The following is a 19,563-nucleotide window of genomic DNA, read 5'->3' as shown; positions in this document are numbered from 1 at the left end:
AAGGCACTTGTTTTAAGAAAGAAACTAAAATGTGCAATAGGTTTTATAGATGCTCTCTCATTCACTAACACGCAGACTGCCCTCTCACATTTTAATAAATAATAATATTTATTTATTTATACATACATACATACATACCCCACCCATCTGGCTGGGTTTCCCCAGCCACTCTGGGCAGCTTCCAGCAAAATATTAAAATACAATAATTCATCAAATATTAAAAGCTTCCCTAAACAGGGCTGATTTCAGAAGTCTTCTAAAAGTCAGATAGTTGTTTATTTCCTTGACATGGGAGGGCACTCCACAGGGCAGGCGCCACTACTGAGAAGATCCTCTGCCTGGTTCCCTGTAACCTTGCTTCTCACAGTGAGGGAACCGCCAGAAGCCCCTTGGAGCTGGACCTCAGTGTCTGGGCTGAATGATGGGGGTGGAGACACTCCTTCAGGTATACTGCGCTGAGGCCATTTAGGGTAGAAGTCAGCAACTGTTTTCAGCCATGGGCCAGTCCACCGCCCACCAGACCATGTGGTGGGCTAGACTATATTTTGAAGAAAAAAATGAACGAATTCCTATGCCCTACAAATAACCCAAAGATGCATTTGAAATAAAAGGACACATTCTACTCATGTAAAAACAAGCTGATTCCCGGACCATCCGTGAGCTGAATTGAGAAGGTGATTGGGCCGCATCCGGCCCACGGGCCTTAGGTTGCCTACCCCTGATTTAGGGCTTTAAAGGTCAGCACCAACACTTAGAATTGTGCCCGGAAACCTACTGGGATACGTAAATAAAATATTAAAAGCAGCAGTTTTATGCAGGATTACTTAGAGGATTCTTAGAAAAGGTGTTTTAAGGACACATGGAATCATCCCAAACATTTCCAGAACCTAGTGAGCTATGTAAAAATATCAACTTTTGCAAATATTGTTCAGATGGGTTTGAGGACAAATGCTGACATAATCAACTTTTTGTATGCCGTGAGAGAAGTTCAATGGTATCCTATCAAATTTTGGCATGATTTTTCAAAAATAATGCCACCAAAGAGGTTCCAACCTCATTTCCAGGAGCAGAACCAGATCCAAAGTGAGTTCAATTTGCTACAGGCACAATCCTTCTACTGCTGAAGCCATTACCTATCATCTATTGCAGAGATGGGACGCGGGTGGCGCTGTGGGTTAAACCACAGAGCCTAGGACTTGCCAATCAGAAGGTCGGCAGTTCAAATCCCTGCGACGGGGTGAGCTCCCGTTGTTTGGTCCCTGCTCCTGCCAACCTAGCAGTTCGAAAGCACGTCAAAGTACAAGTAGATAAATAGGTACCACTCTGGCAGGAAGGTAAACAGTGTTTCCATGCGCTGCTCTGGTTCGCCAGAAGCAGCTTAGTCATGCTGGCCACATGACCCGGAAGCTGTAGGCCGGCTCCCTCGGCCAATAAAGCGAGATGAGCGCCACAACCCTAGAGTCAGTCACGACTGGACCTAATGGTCAGGGGTCCCTTTACCTATTGCAGAGATGGCGAACCTGCAGCCCTCTGGACATTTTTGACTATAGCTCCCATCATCCCTGACCATTAGCCATGCTTTCTGGGGCTGACGGGAGTTGGACTCCAACATTGGGAGTTTGCTCATCCTCTGATCCATTGCATCTGATCTACAGCAAATCGGCTACAACATAGATCATTAAGACTCACCTGCAACCAGAGCGTCTTTCGGCCAGCGGCTGAACCAGTCTATAGTGCAACCAGAAATCAACGCAGGGAACTTCAGAGCTCGGTTTCGGAATTTTTCACCCACTGGTGAAAAGCAAAGAACTATGTGCAGGTTCTGACGCACGCGAGTCATGAAATAATCATACAAGTTCTCGTTGGTCGGAGGCCGGCGTGGGTGCTCCTTCTTCATAACAGGTATGAGATCACCAGTGATTTCATCTATTTCATCACGGGCAAACAAGTTGGAAACCTTAGGGTGAAAATATATTTTTTTAATACTGATGTATTTCAATTACAGCCAACTACTAGAAAATTGTTGAACTTTAGTTGATTATGCATCTTATTTTTAACTGATCAGTAATTAATTCATAGGGACGCGGGTTGCACTGTGGGTTAAACCACAGAGCCCAGGACTTGCCGATCAGAAGGTCGGCGGTTCGAATCCCCGCTCCGGCGGGAAGGTAAACGGCGTTTCCGTGCGCTGCTCTGGTTCACCAGAAGCAGCTTAGTCGTGCTGGCCACATGACCCGGAAGCTGTACGCCGACTCTCTCAGCCAATAAAGCAAGATGAGCGCCAAAACCCCAGAGTCAGTCACGACTGGACCTAATGATCAGGGGTCCCTTTACCTTTACTAATTAATTCATATATTGCCAAAAAAAATCAACAGAGGTGTCTTTTTGAGATACTGGAGACAGAGTACTAATAGCTGGAACACCACCTTTAATTTTATTTTTCACTTGCTGTTATTTCAACACACTAACAGCTCACAACCACCACATATGATAAAAGGTACCTTCTTTTTCTTTACTTTCCAACAGGTATTTGTACTTGTTTTATACATTTTTGCTAACTCACTAGGAGTCAAATACCACCGGTAGATCATTTTCCTATAGTTTTCATTCAGCGTCCAACATGCCGAAAATTTCAAGTCTGTTTTCCATAACCTTTCCCAATCTGAAACTGAATATTATGCCCCAAATCCCTTGCCTAGTGTATCATTACAGATTTAACCTGTTCATCTTTTGTATACCAGATTAATCATCTGATTTTTCAACTGATCAGTAATTAATTCATATATTGCCCAAAAAAAAAAATCAACAGAGGTGTCTTTTTGAGATACTGGAGACAGAGTACTAATGGTTAGAATGCCACCTTTAATTTTATTTTCCACTTGCTGTTATTTCAACACACTAACAGATCAGCTGGTAAGATCATGGTGCTGATAATGTCAAGGTTGCAGGTCCCTATGCGTGACAGCTGCACATTCCTGCATTTCATAGGCTTGGACTAGATGATTCTCAGAGTCCATTTCCAACTCTACAGTTCTAGGATTCTAGGAACCAAAATATCAACAACAAACAAATGTGTGTGTCTCTAATAAGAATTCCCACCAATTAGGATTTGCTCCCACTGATTAAAACTGCATCCCCCTAATTAACTGCCTAAAGCTTTACAGCTTTGCACTTTTACTCAGAAGTAGGTTCCATTGTGCTCAGCAGAGATGATTTCCTCGTATGTGTACTTACGAATGCTTCTTAATGGGCAAATCTGCCATCAAAGCATCTTGCCCTAACTTTAAGCAAAGCATCTAATCCCACTATCATTCGGAAGCATTCCCTCTGCAAGTCCCTCTCTTGGCTGTTTGGTCACCAAGGGCAGAAGGAAGGAGCAACGAACGAAAAAGGAGCAGGGGTGTGTGGTGTTGGGGAAGAATATCGTACTCCCTAGCCGGAATTAAGATTGCCGGAAGAAATATCAACAACCTCAGATATGCAGATGACACAACATTGATGGCAGAAAGTGAGGAGGAATTAAATAAACTTTTAATGAGGATGAAAGAGGAGAGCACAAAATATGGTCTGAAGCACAACATCAAAAAAATGAAGATCATGGCCACTGGTCCCATCACCTCCTGGCAAATAGAAGGGGAAGAAATGGAGGCAGTGAGAGATTTTACTTTCTTGGGCTCCATGATCACTGCAGATGGTGACAGCAGTCATGAAAGAAGCGTGCTTCTTGGGAGGAAAGCAATGACAAACCTAGACAGCATCTTAAAAAGCAGATATATCAGCTTGCCAACAAAGGTCCGTATAGTTAAAGCCATGGTTTTCCCAGTAGTGATGTATGGAAGTGAGAGCTGGACCATAAAGAAGGCTGATCGCCGAAGAATTGATGCTTTTGAATTATGGTGCTGGAGGAGACTCTTGAGAGTCCCATGCACTGCAAGAAGATCAAATCTATCCATTCTTAAGGAAATCAGCCCTGAGTGCTCACTGGAAGGACAGATCCTGAAGCTGAGACTCCAGTACTTTGGCCACCTCATGAGAAGAGAAGACTCCCTGGAAAAGACCCTGGTGTTGGGAAATATGGAGGGCAGAAGGAGAAGGGGACGACAGAGGAAGAGATGGTTGGATAGTGTTCTCAAAGCTACCAGAATGAGTTTGAGTAAACTGCGGGAGGCAGTGGAAGACAGGAGTGCCTGGCATGCTCCGGTCCATGGGGTCACGAAGAGTCGGACATGACTAAACAACAACAACATCGTACCTCTCCAGAAGACAGGACATTGTTCATGTACTCCAAGAAAGCCTCATCTTTTATCTCATTATCTGTAAAGATGAAGCTGATGCCTTTTCCTTGCTGTCCAGCAGTCCTATACAGATGCTTCAAATCTTCCATTAGGTTGGATGTGTTATAAGACCTTTGGAAAGAGAAAAAACAAGGGCATTGGTAAGTGCAGCTCCCTGGCCCCACCAATGGAAAAATCCATGCAAGGAAAAGCGCCTCCCAGCAAGCATGGCTTTTTCTGCCAAGACCTTTTCCTTCAGATTATTCTTCTTTTATTGGCTGTTGTTTTTTGAGCTACACTATACAATCCTATGCCTCTTCACTTAGAAGTAAGTGCCATTCAGCTCAGTTGAACCTCTTCCTTGGTAAGGATGTGCAGAATCCCAAGTGTGCAGAATAGGCCAAGTGTGTAAAGCTGTGATTTCACAAGTTAAATGTGCATGACTTGTGAGTCAACTTGTGATTTTCTGTTCCACATCATCACCTGTCAAAAACTAGGTTAGTCATATTGCTGTCTGCTGTGGACAGTTGAAGGGGAAAGAAGGAATATGCTTCGCTGGAAGCCTTTGTCATACGAGCGGGCCTCATGCATGCATACCTCGGCAAACATTTAGATTCGTTAAGAAACATCACAAACCTTTAAGTTAGAAAAAAGGTGGTATAAAATCACTATCTCTCTCACTCTCTCTCTCTAAATGTGGGGGGGGGGTTAGGACTTTCTGAGAAAAGGGGTTGGGGCACCTGTCATTTTTCAGATTGATGAACATGAGCCGAGTACGTTTCCGAGCACAATTCAAAGTGTCAGTGCTGACCTTTAAAGCCCTAAACGGCCTCGGTCCAGTATACTTGAAGGAGCGTCTCCACCTCCATTGATCTTCCCTGACACTGAGGTCCAGCGCCGAGGGCCTTCTGGCGGTTCCCTCCCTGCGAGAAGTGAGGTTACAGGGAACCAGGCAGAGGGCCTTCTCAGTAGTGGCATCCGCCCTGTGGAACGCCCTCCCACCAGATGTCGAAGAGAAAAATAACTACCAAACTTTTAGAAGACATCTGAAGGCAGCCCTGTTTAGGGAAGCTTTTAATGTTTAACAGGTTATTGTATTTTAGTGTTTTGTTGGAAGCCTCCCAGAGTGGCTGGGGAAACCCAGCCAGATGGGTGGGGTATAAATAAATTATTATTATTATTATTATTATTATTATTATTATTATTATTATTATTTTCTTCTCAGAGTTCTTGTTCTTCCAGAAAGATGTTTTAGACATGAGAACCAGCACACAAAATGTTTTCTTCCCTAATAGTAATTTGTTGTCAAAACAAAAAAAAATAATCCTTCCAGTAGCACCTTAAAGACCAACTAAGTCAGTTCTTGGTATGAGCTTTCGTGTGCATACTGGAAGGATTTTTTTTGTTTGTTTTGACTATGGCAGACCAACATGGCTACCTATCTGTAACAGTAATTTGTTGTGTATCTTTGTTTTGATTTTTACTAGTTAAAACCTTAGTTGATATCCTGAACAGGCATGGCATCTTTCTTTCCATCAAACTTTTTTTCTTTCTTTTTTTAAAAAAGGAAGATCTGATCAAGACCTATGCCAGGGAGAACAAGTTCCATATGAGCCAAATGCATGCTCTTTCATTCTAAAGGCTCAAACCACGATTTTGTTCAACAGCCTACCTTGTTAATGTGATCTGGAACATGTCGTAGCCAGCTATGAATGATGCCAGCTTAGTCAAACTCTGCTTTCCAGACCCACCAACTCCGACAAGCAGAGCATTTCCACGAGGAGTGCGAATGACTCGAGAGATCTGCAGTACACCACAAGATTGATGGTGAGGTACATAGTTCTAATCACAAGGTACTAATCAGGCTCCTGTGATGGTTTTAGAAGACATCTGAAGGTGGCCCTGTTTAGGGAAGCGTTTAATGTTTAATAGATTATTGTATTTTAATATTCTGTTGGAAGCCGCTCAGAGTGGCTGGGGAAACCCAGCCAGATGGGCGGGATATAAATAATAAATTATTATTATTATTATTATTATTATTATTATTATTATTATTATTATTATTATTCTGCAATTGCAGATCCCAGAGGCCTTGCCTTGACCCTTAAACCTAATCTCCAGAGCTGTCCAAGACATTTTGCCGCCTGAGGCAAAGGACAAGACAGCTCCCCTTCCCTTTCATGAATGGCTTCTGAATTTCAAATTAACACTGGCAATGGGACAGTGTCTTCCATACCTAAGGGCCGCAGACTAGCTTAGATATCATACAGCTCTGCCTTCAATAAGTTTCTACCACCCACCCTCTCACTGCCGGCTCTTTAGACTTCCCCCAACCTGGTGTCCTCCAGATGTCTTGGGCTGCAACTTCCATCAACCTTGACCACTGGCCACACTGGCTAGGGGAAATGGGACCTGTAGTAAAAAAGTCAAAAAAATCTGGAAGCTGTGGAGGATGACCTACACCATTTAAATGTGGAACTCTAAGGGCTTAATCTAAGGGACACGGGTGGCGCTGTGGGTTAAACCACAGAGCCTAGGGCTTGTCGATCAGAAGGTCGGTGGTTCGAATCCCCGCAACGGGGTGAGCTCCCGTTGCTTGGTCCCTGCTCCTGCCAACCTAGCAGTTCGGAAGCACATCAAAGTGCAAGTAGATAAATAGATACCGCTCCGGCGGGAAGGTAAACGGCGTTTCCGTGCGCTGCTCTGGTTCTCCAGAAGTAGCTTAGTCATGCTGGCCACATGACCTGGAAACTGTATGCTGGCTCCCTCGGCCAATAAGGCGAGATGAACTCCGCAACCCCAGAGTCGGTCACGACTGGACCTAATGGTCAGGGGTCCCTTTACCCTTTAAGGGCTTAATCTAAAAGAGTCTATAATCTTTTTACTCTTTCTGTTTGAAGCAACTTCGGAGTTTGTAGATGTGAGACTAGCCTAGTTCACTTAACCTTTTCAGGATTAAGAATTTCTGAAGTGAAATGGATCGCCATGGCCATTGGTACCTTTACTAAATGAATCATCGCATCTTCAAAAAACACCAAGTCCATTCCTGTCCCACGGACACTCTCATTGTATATTTGTAAGAACATGTTCAAACGTTCCTTCAGGTGCTCAAAGGAGGCAATGGGTTCATAGATTTTAGGCATGTCAATTTCTGTTTCATCCGGCTCCTCTCCTGTGATCAAAAAATAAATAAATGACAAGTTCATATCAAGGACAAGGGGCAATATTTTTTTAAAATGTAGTGCTCTGCTCTTGGGTGTCCTAATTGTAATGTCTTCTCTTGACCATGAGGAATTGAGAAAGAGACTACTGGTCTAAACAGAACCACCTGTTTATGAATAGTGGGGGGGGGGAGTAACAATAATAGAAATAATAACAGTAGTGATTGTAAAGGCTGTTTCAATGAAGAGAGATGTAGGCCACAATTCTGTACCCACTTACCTGAGAGTAAACCACAATGAACTCAGTGGGACTTACTTTTGAGAAGGCATGTATACAGTTGCACTGTTAAAATACTTAACTTTCTCATTGAAGTCAATAGGGGTGCAAAATACTTCAATTTGGCTGAATCATGGCTGTTATGCTTTACTGTATCGCAGAAACATGTGCACTTATTTCTGTGCTTGCAACAATTTATTCAACTCAGAAGGACCATGTGCTTTATGTCATTTCGGGAATAATAATAATAATAATAAACTTTGTATTTTTAATTAATTGCAATATTTGAATAGCTTAGTTCAACTTTTTATAGCTGCTGGTAAACATTTGTGTAAAATGCATTTTTCTCACTAAAATTGGCTCAAATAGTTTAGTTATTCTAATTACTTCTATAAACATTGATATAAACTCAGGGCATCATGCTTGTGATATTATTTATTATTAATTTACGCAACCATCCAACAGAATAATATGCATATAGATGTATTTTTCCCCCTTTGGGGCAGGAATTAGGATTAGCTTTATACACTAAAATATGCAGAAAAGTGTACAGTAAAAGTTTAATTTAGACATGTGGTATTTAAAATCCCCCCAAGGAAAAATATTAGCGCTTAAGCATTGGTTTTTATCTTTTTAAACAAAAAATTCTTTTGAAAAATGTCACAGTAAATGTTTAATTGTATGTAAATTCAGCTTGTTTTGTATCAGGATAAAGCTTAAAATGTGCTCTTTCAGACAGTTTTTTATTCATTCATTTCAAGAGATAATTGCATTTTATATACAAGCAAGTCAAAAAGCTAAAAAGATACTGGATGGGGTAGTTTTCTGACTGCGGAGACAATTATAGAGAGGCTTTTCGCATGTGACAGAGTACGTCTTCTCAAATATTTGGTAATGACCGCTCCCCGCCTAAAACGGGGGGCGCCCTTTGCGTGCAGCCCCTAGATCTGGAGCGGCTCCAACAGCATAGGCTTGGCTTTGCCTTCCCTCAGGTGGGATACCTGGAGGTCTCCGCCTACCTCAGTCAGTTGTCCAATCCCACCTGGGGGGAAGCGTTGCCAAGGAGACCAGGCCAGGTAGGGGAGGGATTACCTGCCCACACAATAGAGGGAGGATCTTACCTGGGCAAGTCACAGACATGGTTTCTGTGGCTTGATGCCCCAAAACTGGTCATGCGTTGTTTTGGCTAGCTCAGACACTGCCTTTCCAGATTATTCTATCCTGTTTCAGACTGGCTATATGTGTGAAGGTGCTCCCAGTTCTTTTACAGAATAATAGTGCGTCCCAGCACACAGTTTTGGAATTTCTGAGACATGGGAGCTGGGAGATAAAAGGCAAGTTGGTCGAGTGAAAGAATAAGCTACATGCTACCTTGGTTACTGAAGCATTGAGGGGGGGGGGGATAAGAATAAGATTTTTATTATTAAAGAAGCCCAGGGCAGCAATAGATTGCTGTGGGTGACTTGCTGCAGGTGGAGAAGAATCAGTAGAGTCTTTAAGGAGAGAGCAACAACGTCTGATCTAAAACAAAAATAAAAAATCGCTTTTGTGAAGTGTGAAGTTTTGCCATTCCTGCAAAAGACATTTTAAACAAACGAGACTGAACCATTTTTGAAGATTTAAAAGTGAGCTATTGTTTTGCTGGTATTCAAGCCACGTTCCTGCACTTCACTTCCCTAAGAAAGAATTGGCTAATTCCCTTCCCACTTCATCTGCTCCTAATTCTTTCAGTGCCAACAACGTTGGCTGCTTCATGTAAGGAGCTACTGAGCACTTGGAGCAAGGCACAGCAACCTGGATGCTACAAAAGGAGGAAGAAGGAAGCCTCTCTCCCCAAGCATAACGTACAAATTCCAAAGAGTGCTGCTCTGCAAGAAACATTTCTCTACATGCTGTGCGTTGTTTGCATGCCAAAGCTCACTACTTTTAGCATAAACTCATGTATATGAAAGCAGGTCTGCATTTTCCCATTAACAGTCAACGAAAGTAAAATCCCACAGTTAGTAGCTATTGAAACATGCAAACGCAGGGCTCTACCTGCTGCTAATTGTACACAATAAATTCATCTTAAAAGCTGAATCAAGGATTTCATGCCGTTATTTAAAACAGCTTCTAAAAATGTTGGTAGTCATACCTTGGTTCTCAAACACCTTGGTACTCATACGTTTTGGCTCCCAAAAGCTGAAAACCAGGAAGTAAGTGTTTTTGAACGTTTTTTGGAAGCTGAACATCTGACACAGCTTCTACTTGAGTGCAGGAAGCTCCTGCAGCCAATCGGAAGCCACACCTTGGTTTTCGAATGGATTCAGGAGTCAAACGGACTCCCGGAACGGATTAAGTTTGAGAAACAAGGTTCCACTGTACTGTAAAATTATTCAGATTACAGAATTTCTGGTTTTATTCCTCCACCATAGGAAAGGTCCTATAAAAATGCCATCCTATGAATACTTCGCAGTTTATAGTGGTTTGTGTAGATTTTCTACTTCTTCTTAAATGTTATTATTCATTGAGGCACATTTTTGAAGCAGTTACCTTTCCCTATATGGAGAAAGCTCAATTACAAAGCTGAAGTATTTACATCTGCTGAACAGGATAGCAATCCTTAAATACAGCTCTGCCCTTATCAGCCATCAAGATGAAGGTTGTGTAAGCCCAAACATGCTATGTGCTTAAGTTACTCCCTGTTTAAGCTACAGTTGTTTCAAAGCAAATAGTGATAGTGATAATTCAAGACCACCGTCTCTGAACATATTAGACATGCTTAAGATGCATCGACTTCTATGAAACGAAACATGCACAGCTGGATACAGAACTCAAGCCCTTAAAAAAAGAAATTCTAGACAAATATCTAAATTCCAGCTGACTCAGGCACCTGCAGCTTACCTTTTACAGATTTGTCCTTCTCCACACCTAGTTTGAAATAAAATATGTTTCTTTTGAGGAAAAAGAATGAAAATCGCATCCTTTTTCCATAGAAAGCATTTTTGTGAAGAACAATGAGGGGTGGGTCATTTTCAGATTCTTTCAGTTTCTCATTCCCCCCCCCCCCAATCTTGAGTTCAATTCGCCACATTCAAAGTGTTGGTGTTGACCTTTAAAGCCCTAAACGACCTAGCCCAGTATACCTGAAGGAGCGTCTCCATCCCCACTGTTCAGCCCAAACAGTCCAGCTCCAAGGGCCTTCTGGCAGTTCCCTCACTGCGAGAAGTGAGATTACAGGGAACCAGGCAGAGGGCCTTCTCGGTAGTGGCACCCACCCTGTGGAACGCCCTCCTATCAGATGTCAAATAGATAAGCAACTATTTGACTTTTAGAAGATATCTGAAGGCAGCCCTATTCAGGGAAGTTTTTAATTGCTGATGTTTTATTGTGTTTTAAATATTTTGTTGGAAGCCGTGCATTGTGGCTGGGACAACACAGTCAGATGAATGGCACATAAATATAACAACCATAACCAATGTGGAAATAATAATTATTATTATTTCCACATTTGTTGTTGTTGTTTCCACATTGGTTTTGAAGCCATCCTTTCTCCTAATGTGCACAATTTTGTATGTAATTTTGCCTGATGCTTATGATGATGGACTCATTCCTGTGTTGAATTGGAGATCTCCATTGCAACATTCAGAGGTATACATTTGACAGATGGCTGTGTCTCGTATTATTTGGGAAAACGTGAATTCGGCAGATTGTCGTTAAAATTCAAACAACCAAATCTCTCCCCCATCCTTGTTAACAACTATATTGGATAGAGGTCTAGCCTATGCATGCTTCTTCATACTCTGATACCTACACCTAAATAGCAAAAGCTACCTGTGTGACAAGACAGACTAATGTGTTGTTTGCACCAACAAATTAGTTGACTCCAGCAGCCCAGTGCTTCACTTTTGTGCTCACTCTGAGCTGGCAGTGCCAAGAATAGAGGGTTTTCCCCCCCCCAATAAATGGGAAAACAACTAAAGCATCCTCAGAATCACAACACAGTGCCTAGTTATCAAGGCAATATTATACATTGTAAATATTATGATTTTATCATTTCCCCGTTTGCTCTCAAGATACCATGTCTTTCCAAACTAGACATCTTGTAGACATCCCCTGTCCATGACACCTTCATTTTCCTTATGTCAGACAGATGGTTTTCAGTTTAGATTTTTACCTGTAGCTTCAGGGGCATCTCTTAAGAAATCCACAAAGTATGCATCCGTGCCAGGATCCACCAGGGTCTTTTTATCACTGCCAAGTTCCCCTTCAACAAGTTTTGCCAGTGCCAGATCAAACCAAGTAACATCTTCGGGAGTTGTGAAACGGTCAGCGATAACACGCTTACATTCATGCTTCCACAGTTTTATGAGCACCTGTCCAGAGATAAAAAAGGAGAAAAGAAAAACTGAATGTTCCTTTTTGCTTCCAATTAGGTTTTTTCTTCCCCCAGCATCCAGATCTCTCTTTAAAAAGCAATCAATCTCTCTCTCTCTCTCTCTCTCTCTCTCTCTCTCTCTCTCACACACACACACACACACACACACACACGAATATGGTCTACTAAAACATGATGATCATTACAATAAAAACATCACAAAGTGGTAACAACTGAGTAAGACCTGATTTGCAGGTGCATAATGTTCACCTAAGGGCATCCCCTGACGATCAACCCATGTTAATTTGCTAATTGGCCATCAAGGGTTTAACGCAACAGTGATCTGTTCCTTGGTGAATGGACTTACACAGAAAAACTTTTCTTGGCACCTGTGCTTAAGAAAAAAGGAATTTGAGCAGACTTTCTCGCCCTTCATCATAAGCTCCCAGGGTAGGTTACAGCCGTGGGAAGATACAATAGTGTATTACAATCAGACAAAACAATTTTCAACTGGAGAAATACGGTGTGTCAAAAAAAACACATAGGAAGTGTCAAAGGCCAGGGATAGGATGCCATCTTTGACTAGAATCGGAAGGGGGAAATTCACACACACACACACACACCTTATTTGTCTTCTTTACCTCCTATTTTAAGCTGCTTCTTTATCTAATCTAATGTTTTGGGTCCCAATACTGCTTGATGGTTGTCTTCTTCTTCCCAAGTACATGACTGCAGTTTAACTGGTGATGTAGGAAAGACTTGGGGGCAGGAAACATTGCCCTTACTGGACATGGGTTGGGGAGGGGGGACCATGGCCACCCGGCTCCATAAACATTCCTTCCAGCTTCAGCCCTGGCCTTCCAAAAATCATGGAAATCAGTTGTACTGCAGGGGGAAAAACCAACCTTCCAAGAGTAAACCTTTGGAACTCAGCAGGGTCTTCTTCCTTTTACAGTGGTACCTCTGGTTACATACTTAATTCATTCCGGAGGTCCGTTCTTAACCTGAAAGTGTTCTTAACCTGAGGTACCACTTTAGCTAATGGGGCTTCCCACTGCCACCGGCGCACGATTCCTGATCTCATCCGGAGGTAAAGTTCTTAACCTGAGGTACTATTTCTGGGTTAGCGGAGTCTGTAACCTGAAGCGTATGTAACCTGAAGCGTATGTAACCAGAGATACCACTGTATTTTATCATTTGTGAATGTAAACCAGTGTTCAGTTTACTGAACAGGGCTGCTTCTCTGCTTCCTACTGTACTGTGTTTATCATCAAAGTATCCCCAAAGTGCAAAAAACCTGAAGCATCTCAAATAAATCACGATGCCAATCCGCAATATGTGAAGGCACCACATGCACTACTTACATTTGATTCATTGATTACTTCAGAGGTGGTATTCAGCATCCCTTGCCAAATCCTGGAAAGGTCTCGGAGATTGAATACATAATGAAATTTGGCAGGGGTCGGCAGCATCTTGATCTTAGTCATTTGCCACAGCTTGCGGGTCAGTGGCACCAGCTTGGAGACTGTAGCTCTCACTTCCTCCATAAAGCCTCTCTGGCTGCAGTAATGTCCTACTCCAATCACACCTGGAGAACCCAAACATGACAGTTTGGAGAGAGAGAGAAACCGTGCATCTCAGAGCCCCATGCCACCTTCAACTGATGCAATTCAGGCAACAGCACGGCAAAACTAGAGAGTGGATGTATTGCACACAAACTACCTGCAAAGCAAATGCCTCCAGGAGACTCGAGGCCACACCTGCTACAGGTACCGTATTTTTCGCCCTATAGGATGCACTTTTCCCCCTCCAAAAATGAAGGGGAAATGTGTGTGCGTCCTATGGGGCGAATGCAGGCTTTCCTGCTTCAGGAAGCTATCCGCAAGCCTTAGGAGCTCCGCGGGAGTTCCCGCCGGGCTCCCAAGGCTTGCGGATAGCAGCCTCCAAACCTGACCCCCACCGCCAGCCCCACAAGCTAGGGGGACAGCGGGGAGGCAGAGCGCGCCTTCCCGCTGTTCCCTGACCTGGTTTGGAGGCTGGCGGTGGGAGCTGCCTGCATCCTGAAGCCTGGGGCGCGCTGAGCAACGCGCCCCGGGCTTCGGGAAGATATCCGCAAGCCTGGGGAGACCGGCCCGACTTCCCGCCAGGCTCCCTAGGCTTGCGGATAGCAGCCTGTTCTGGGGGCTGGGGTCGGGGGAAGCTCGGGCTTCCCCCACCCCAGCCCTGCGCCTGGGGGGGGATAAAAAAAATTCTTTATCACCCAAACTAGGTGCGCCCTATGGGCCGGTGCTCTCTATGGGGCGAAAAATACAGTAAATACAAAGCCTAAGGAAGAAACAATACTCCAGGGTTCCCTGCTCATATAAACAAGGGAAGCAAATTCTCGAGGTTGGCAGTCTCTTAAACTCTTCATCAAGTGTAAAGAAAACTTAAGTAGCATATACAGTACGAACAACAGAGTTTAAAAGCTCTCCGCATTACCAAAGATCTTGTCGATGGATGAATTAGAAGGCAGAGTGCAATTGAAAACAGAGAATTGCCTCTTCAGTCTCTGAGGGATGTCATTGCGTCCGCCACCCGGATGAATCATGGCAGCCAAGAACTGGATGTCCACAATGTTGGTGAACTCTCCAGGCTTCTCCAGGTTATAAAAACCATTGTGCTCCATTAGTTGCCTAACTATCTCATTGGTGACCTGTGGGGGAAATGGGAGGCGTTTTATAACGCTTTGTGCTTTGTTTTTGCTCCTAAGTTGGGCTCCTTTGGGAAGAAGGGTGGGATATAAATTCAGGCAACTAATCAGTCAAAACTTTGGCATTAAACAAACAAAATGGCTGCAGTCCTGTTCCCACTGACCCTTTGAATTCAATAGGACTTACTTCTGAGTGGACTTGGTTAGGGTTACACTGTAAGTGAACTTCTAAGTTTTTCAGATTTGCAGAGCTCCTTTAATAAATTGACTCATCTCATATATTTTTATTCCTATATTGTCTCATGCAGTACTATGGTGTATTTACATAAGAATGAAATAATAGCATGAGCATATTTGATTGTGTCAAAACACTACTATTCCTTCCCCTTTAGGTCTTTGTAGGATAACTAAAACTAACCTAGGATTTTTGTCATTCCAAATAAAATCAGGCAATGTTCTCTGTCAACTGAAGAGGAATTGCTTTGAAGCAACATTGGAACATTTTCCGTTATAAATAAAAAAATCTTGGTAAAATATTATCAGCTTCATACTGACTACTGATTCAGATCAATGCATTGAATTGTGTAAAAGAAATATCCTATTCATTTAAGCTGACCTGGTCTCCCCATTCGTTGATTACAGGCATATTCACATCATCAATGAAGACTGTCATTTTCTTTCCTGCCGGAGGACCATAGGTTGTGCCCATGCGTTTGTCCACATAACTTTCAATTGTGCGCTGGAAGAAGAACATGCATGTTTGCAAAAATCTAAGCATCTCCCCAAGCCTTTGAAATGACAGGCATGCCTTCTACATGCTTTTGCTTAGTCTATGAAGGAACGTGAAGGCAAATGGAGATAGCACACAAAACATGTTGTGGTTTTTCAATAGCTGTGCTTTATTTGAGTATTGTATACCATGCGAAATCCTAAATGAGAAGTTTCTTCTATATACATCATGATTAGAACTCTCATAGTCAGTTCAGTTATCAAAAGATATTCCTATTAAAAGCAAACCTATACACCAATTACATGAGAGGTGGGGGAGAAATGCTACTGCTATACTAGTGGAAAATCCACCTTCTCCCACTGTCAATAAAGCCAATGGGTGGGAGAGTGACCATGGTTTGGGTGAGAACTGGATATGATGTAAGTGTGCTCCTTCCTATGCCAACCCCATCTCGCCCACGACTCTGCTCCATTTTGGTCATCCTGCTGGTGTATCTCCTCAACTGGTATAACTCAAATACAGTGGTACCTTGGGTTACAAGCACCTCGGGTTACAAGCACCTCGGGCCGCCGCAGCAGCGGAAGGACCTATTAGCTAAAGTGGTACCTCAGGTTAAGAACAGTTTCAGGTTAAGAATGGAACTCTGGAATGAATTAAGTTCATAACCAAAGGTACTACTGTACAGGTCTACCAACAGTCCTGTTAATGAAAGCTGCAGACAACGAACTCGGCAAAACTGGAAGTAGGTGTTCCAGTTAGCGAACTTTGCCCCGGAAGATGAATGGAAGACGAACACCGGCGGCGGGAGGCCTCATTAGGGAAAGCATGCACCTCAGTTTAAGAACGCTTTGGTGTAAGAAGGGACCTCTGGGAGGGATTAAGTTCATAAAGCGAGGTACCACTGTATAGAATTGCACCTGAAGACTGCAATCCTTTACACACCTTCCCGGGACTAAAGCCCATTTAACTCAGGGCTTAGCCACACTTGATTATTTCTTCCCCAGTTTCAATGTTATGGTTCCTGCAACACTTTTATGGCTTGTATCCTATTTAAAAAGGTAAAGGTAAAGTTCCCCTGACAGTTAAGTCCAGTCGCGAAAGAGTCTGGGGTTGCGGCGCTCATCTCGCTATACTGGCTGAGGGAGCCGACATTTGTCTGCAGACAGTTTTTCCGGGTCATGTGGCCAGCATGATTAAGCTGCTTCTGGTAAAATCAGAGCAGCACATGGAAACACCATTTACCTTCCTGCCGGGACGGTACCTATTTATCTACTTGCACTTTGACATGCTTTCGAACTGCTAGGTTGGCAGGAGCAGGGACTGTGCAACGCAGGGATTTGAACCACCTACCTTCCAATCGGCAAGCCCAAGGCTCAGTGGTTTACACCACAGTGCCACCCGTGTCCCTTTTTATCCTATTTATTCTCCCCCCTCCCCAAAAAAAGTTAAGCAAAACTTAAGGAGATTTAAATTTGGCTGCTCTGCATTCCATAAAAAAGTCGGCAAAGCAGAAATAGTGCTGGAACTGTCCTGGAATATGGAAACAACCAGGAGACCTGGAAGAGATTTAGGAATTGGGAAGTGGATGCAGTTATGCCTCTTTAAATGGTATGAATAAGGAAGAGATGGCATCCCAAGAGAGGGGCCATTTGGCCACCAAAGACACAAGAACAAGATTAGCAGGCTATGGGAAAGATGGACCTTTGACATTTAATTAAAAAAAATGAATAATCTCATTCTGGTACACAGTCAGTGAAGTGAACCAAAAGGCTCACTTCACTTTCAGTTTAGAGAAAGATAATTCTAAGGAGTACCTGAAACATTAAAGGAGTTGTTGCCGATGAAAAGTTCAGACTCTTGGCCATGTGGCTTTCAGGATTATATTTTGACATGTAGCCTTTGATGATGACAGTCTTAGCGGTCCCTTGTTCACCAATTAGTAGCACCGCCTGGAGATGAGGAGAGAATCCAAATGATTTGGGGAATACTTGAACTGAGGGCATTGGCAGAGGCTCAAGTCTCAAAATTATTCTTTTCAAGTAATATAGAAGAAGAAGAACATTCCAAAAAAATACATCATCACTTGCAACATTAGTAATTTATTTCGGCAGCACCCATCCCTGACCAAAATGGAGTTAGCTGTACCAGCAAAATCTATATTGTAATGCACAAAGGGATTTTGTGATGAAGCCTCTGGCACTGATCAGCTGAGCTACTCTAATGCCAAGAAGGGGTAGCAGAGAAAGAAGGTTCACTGGCTCCTATTGACAGAGCACCTCTGGTCCTAGAGAAGAAAAGAGCAGGTAAAGTGGTCTATGCAAAACGGTAGAGAAATAGGTGTCAAGGAGGAATCAAGAGTCTGGGCCTGAGAATACCATTGCATGGAAAGGAGGGGCAGGAGAAAGAACAGTCCCGAAAAAATAATGAGGTGGAGAATGTGGCCATGGTAGAAACAAGAGGAAGAAAGGGTGAAAAGGAAAATAGGTAAGAAAATGAGAGGATGTATACATAATGGCATGTGCCCACATTCTTCCCTTCCTCTCTCTGTCATTTCCCCATTGTTTATTTGAGATCTACAAGCTCCTTTGAAGCAGCGACCTAGCTATGTTTTCTGTGTAACTCTGAAAGGTGTTGTGCACACACTATAAATAATAATCATGATTTGAAACCGCCATACTTACCTCTAGTGCTACTCATAAATCCCATACTATACCATTTGCACAACTAAACATCTGCTATATTTGGTCACACGGGTTAATCAACTCTAGGAGAGCTAACCTGACACGAGCAGAAGGGGGACAAAACAAGATATTTTGTTGTTGTTGTTTAGTCGTTTAGTCGTGTCCGACTCTTCGTGACCCCATGGACCAGAGCAAGCCAGGCACTCCTGTCTTCCACTGCCTCCCGCAGTTTGGTCAAACTCATGCTGGTAGCTTTGAGAACACTGTCCAACCATCTTGTCCTCTGTCGTCCTCTTCTCCTTGTGCCCTCCATCTTTCCCAACATCAGGGTCTTTTCCAAGGAGTCTTCTCTTCTCGTGAGGTGGCCAAAGTATTGGAGCCTCAGCTTTACGATCTGTCGTTCCAGTGAGCACTCAGGGCTGATTTCCTTAAGAATGGATAGGTTTGATCTTCTTGCAGTCCATGGGACTTTCAAGAGTCTCCTCTAGCACCATAATTCAAAAGCATCAATTCTTCGGCGATCAGCCTTCTTTATGGTCCAGCTCTCACTTCCATACATCACTACTGGGAAAACCATGGCTTTAACTATACGGACCTTTGTTGGCAAGGTGATGTCTCTGCTTTTTAAGATGCTGTCTAGATCTTTTGTAGGCACATTGAAATAGCTAGTGCTGGATATGGATGCAAAAGACCCACATTCAAATCCTTATTGAGCCATAGAGCTGTGGCTGTGAACATGTCACTATTCTTCAGCCTAGCCTGACTCATAAACCTACCCAAGGAAGTAACCGTTTTAAAGGACTTTGAACAATTGGAGGAGTTCGATAAAACTGCATACAGCAATGTCAGTTGTGTTTACAAAGTAAAAATCCCCAGCCCTCTTGATCATCCCTCCACCAGGTGACATTACTGAAATCCCTGTGTGAAACATCAGAGAATTACCTTGCCTTGCTTTGCAATAGTATGCATAAGGAAGTCCGTTCTCACATTGTCAACATTTGGCACCAAGATGGAGCCATACTCTGGCGTGCTGTTGGTGGGATATACATACTCATCAATGCGAGTATTCCAGTGCATCCATTTGCCTAGTCCAAAGGAAAAGCAGTGAATTCCCCTTGAAACATGCCTTGTATTTAAACAAATGTGTAAGAAGGTAGAAGGTAAGAAGGTAGTCAAGGAGAAATAGTCTGAGAGACATTTTTGGCAGCTTTCCAGATCTGAAATCTACAAAAGCAGGGATGCAACTGAAACCTCTAATCCACATTACGTCCAATTTAAAACAGAACTAAGTCATGGTATGGTGGATATTCATGACCCATTAAGTGTGGTGGACATTCATGACCCATGAGAGTAAAAGGCATGGCACAACTTGGCAAAAACATATGACTGGC

General features: G+C 43.1%; 1 protein-coding gene across 4 annotated transcripts in view; it reads right to left on the bottom strand.

The window, feature by feature from the left end:
- DNAH5 (dynein axonemal heavy chain 5) overlaps positions 1 to 19,563 on the bottom strand; it is a 165,418-nt gene that overhangs the window by 45,755 nt on the left and 100,100 nt on the right. For all 4 annotated transcript variants that reach the window (XM_083747096.1, XM_083747097.1, XM_083747099.1 and 1 more), the window contains 10 exons: positions 19,115 to 19,257; positions 17,306 to 17,440; positions 15,378 to 15,500; positions 14,551 to 14,764; positions 13,434 to 13,657; positions 11,869 to 12,067; positions 7,274 to 7,446; positions 5,947 to 6,077; positions 4,253 to 4,406; positions 1,690 to 1,957 (listed from right to left, as the gene is read on the bottom strand). In XM_083747096.1, the coding sequence (XP_083603222.1) occupies positions 1,690 to 1,957; positions 4,253 to 4,406; positions 5,947 to 6,077; positions 7,274 to 7,446; positions 11,869 to 12,067; positions 13,434 to 13,657; positions 14,551 to 14,764; positions 15,378 to 15,500; positions 17,306 to 17,440; positions 19,115 to 19,257 (1,764 nt within the window). The remainder of the gene's footprint in view (positions 1 to 1,689; positions 1,958 to 4,252; positions 4,407 to 5,946; positions 6,078 to 7,273; positions 7,447 to 11,868; positions 12,068 to 13,433; positions 13,658 to 14,550; positions 14,765 to 15,377; positions 15,501 to 17,305; positions 17,441 to 19,114; positions 19,258 to 19,563) is intronic.

The sequence above is a fragment of the Podarcis gaigeae genome, assembly GCF_964106915.1.
Source record: "Podarcis gaigeae genome assembly, chromosome: 7".
NCBI classification, from domain to species: domain Eukaryota; kingdom Metazoa; phylum Chordata; class Lepidosauria; order Squamata; family Lacertidae; genus Podarcis; species Podarcis gaigeae.
The sequence above is the reverse complement of the archived record's forward strand: the minus strand, read 5'-3'. Positions and strand labels throughout refer to the sequence as shown.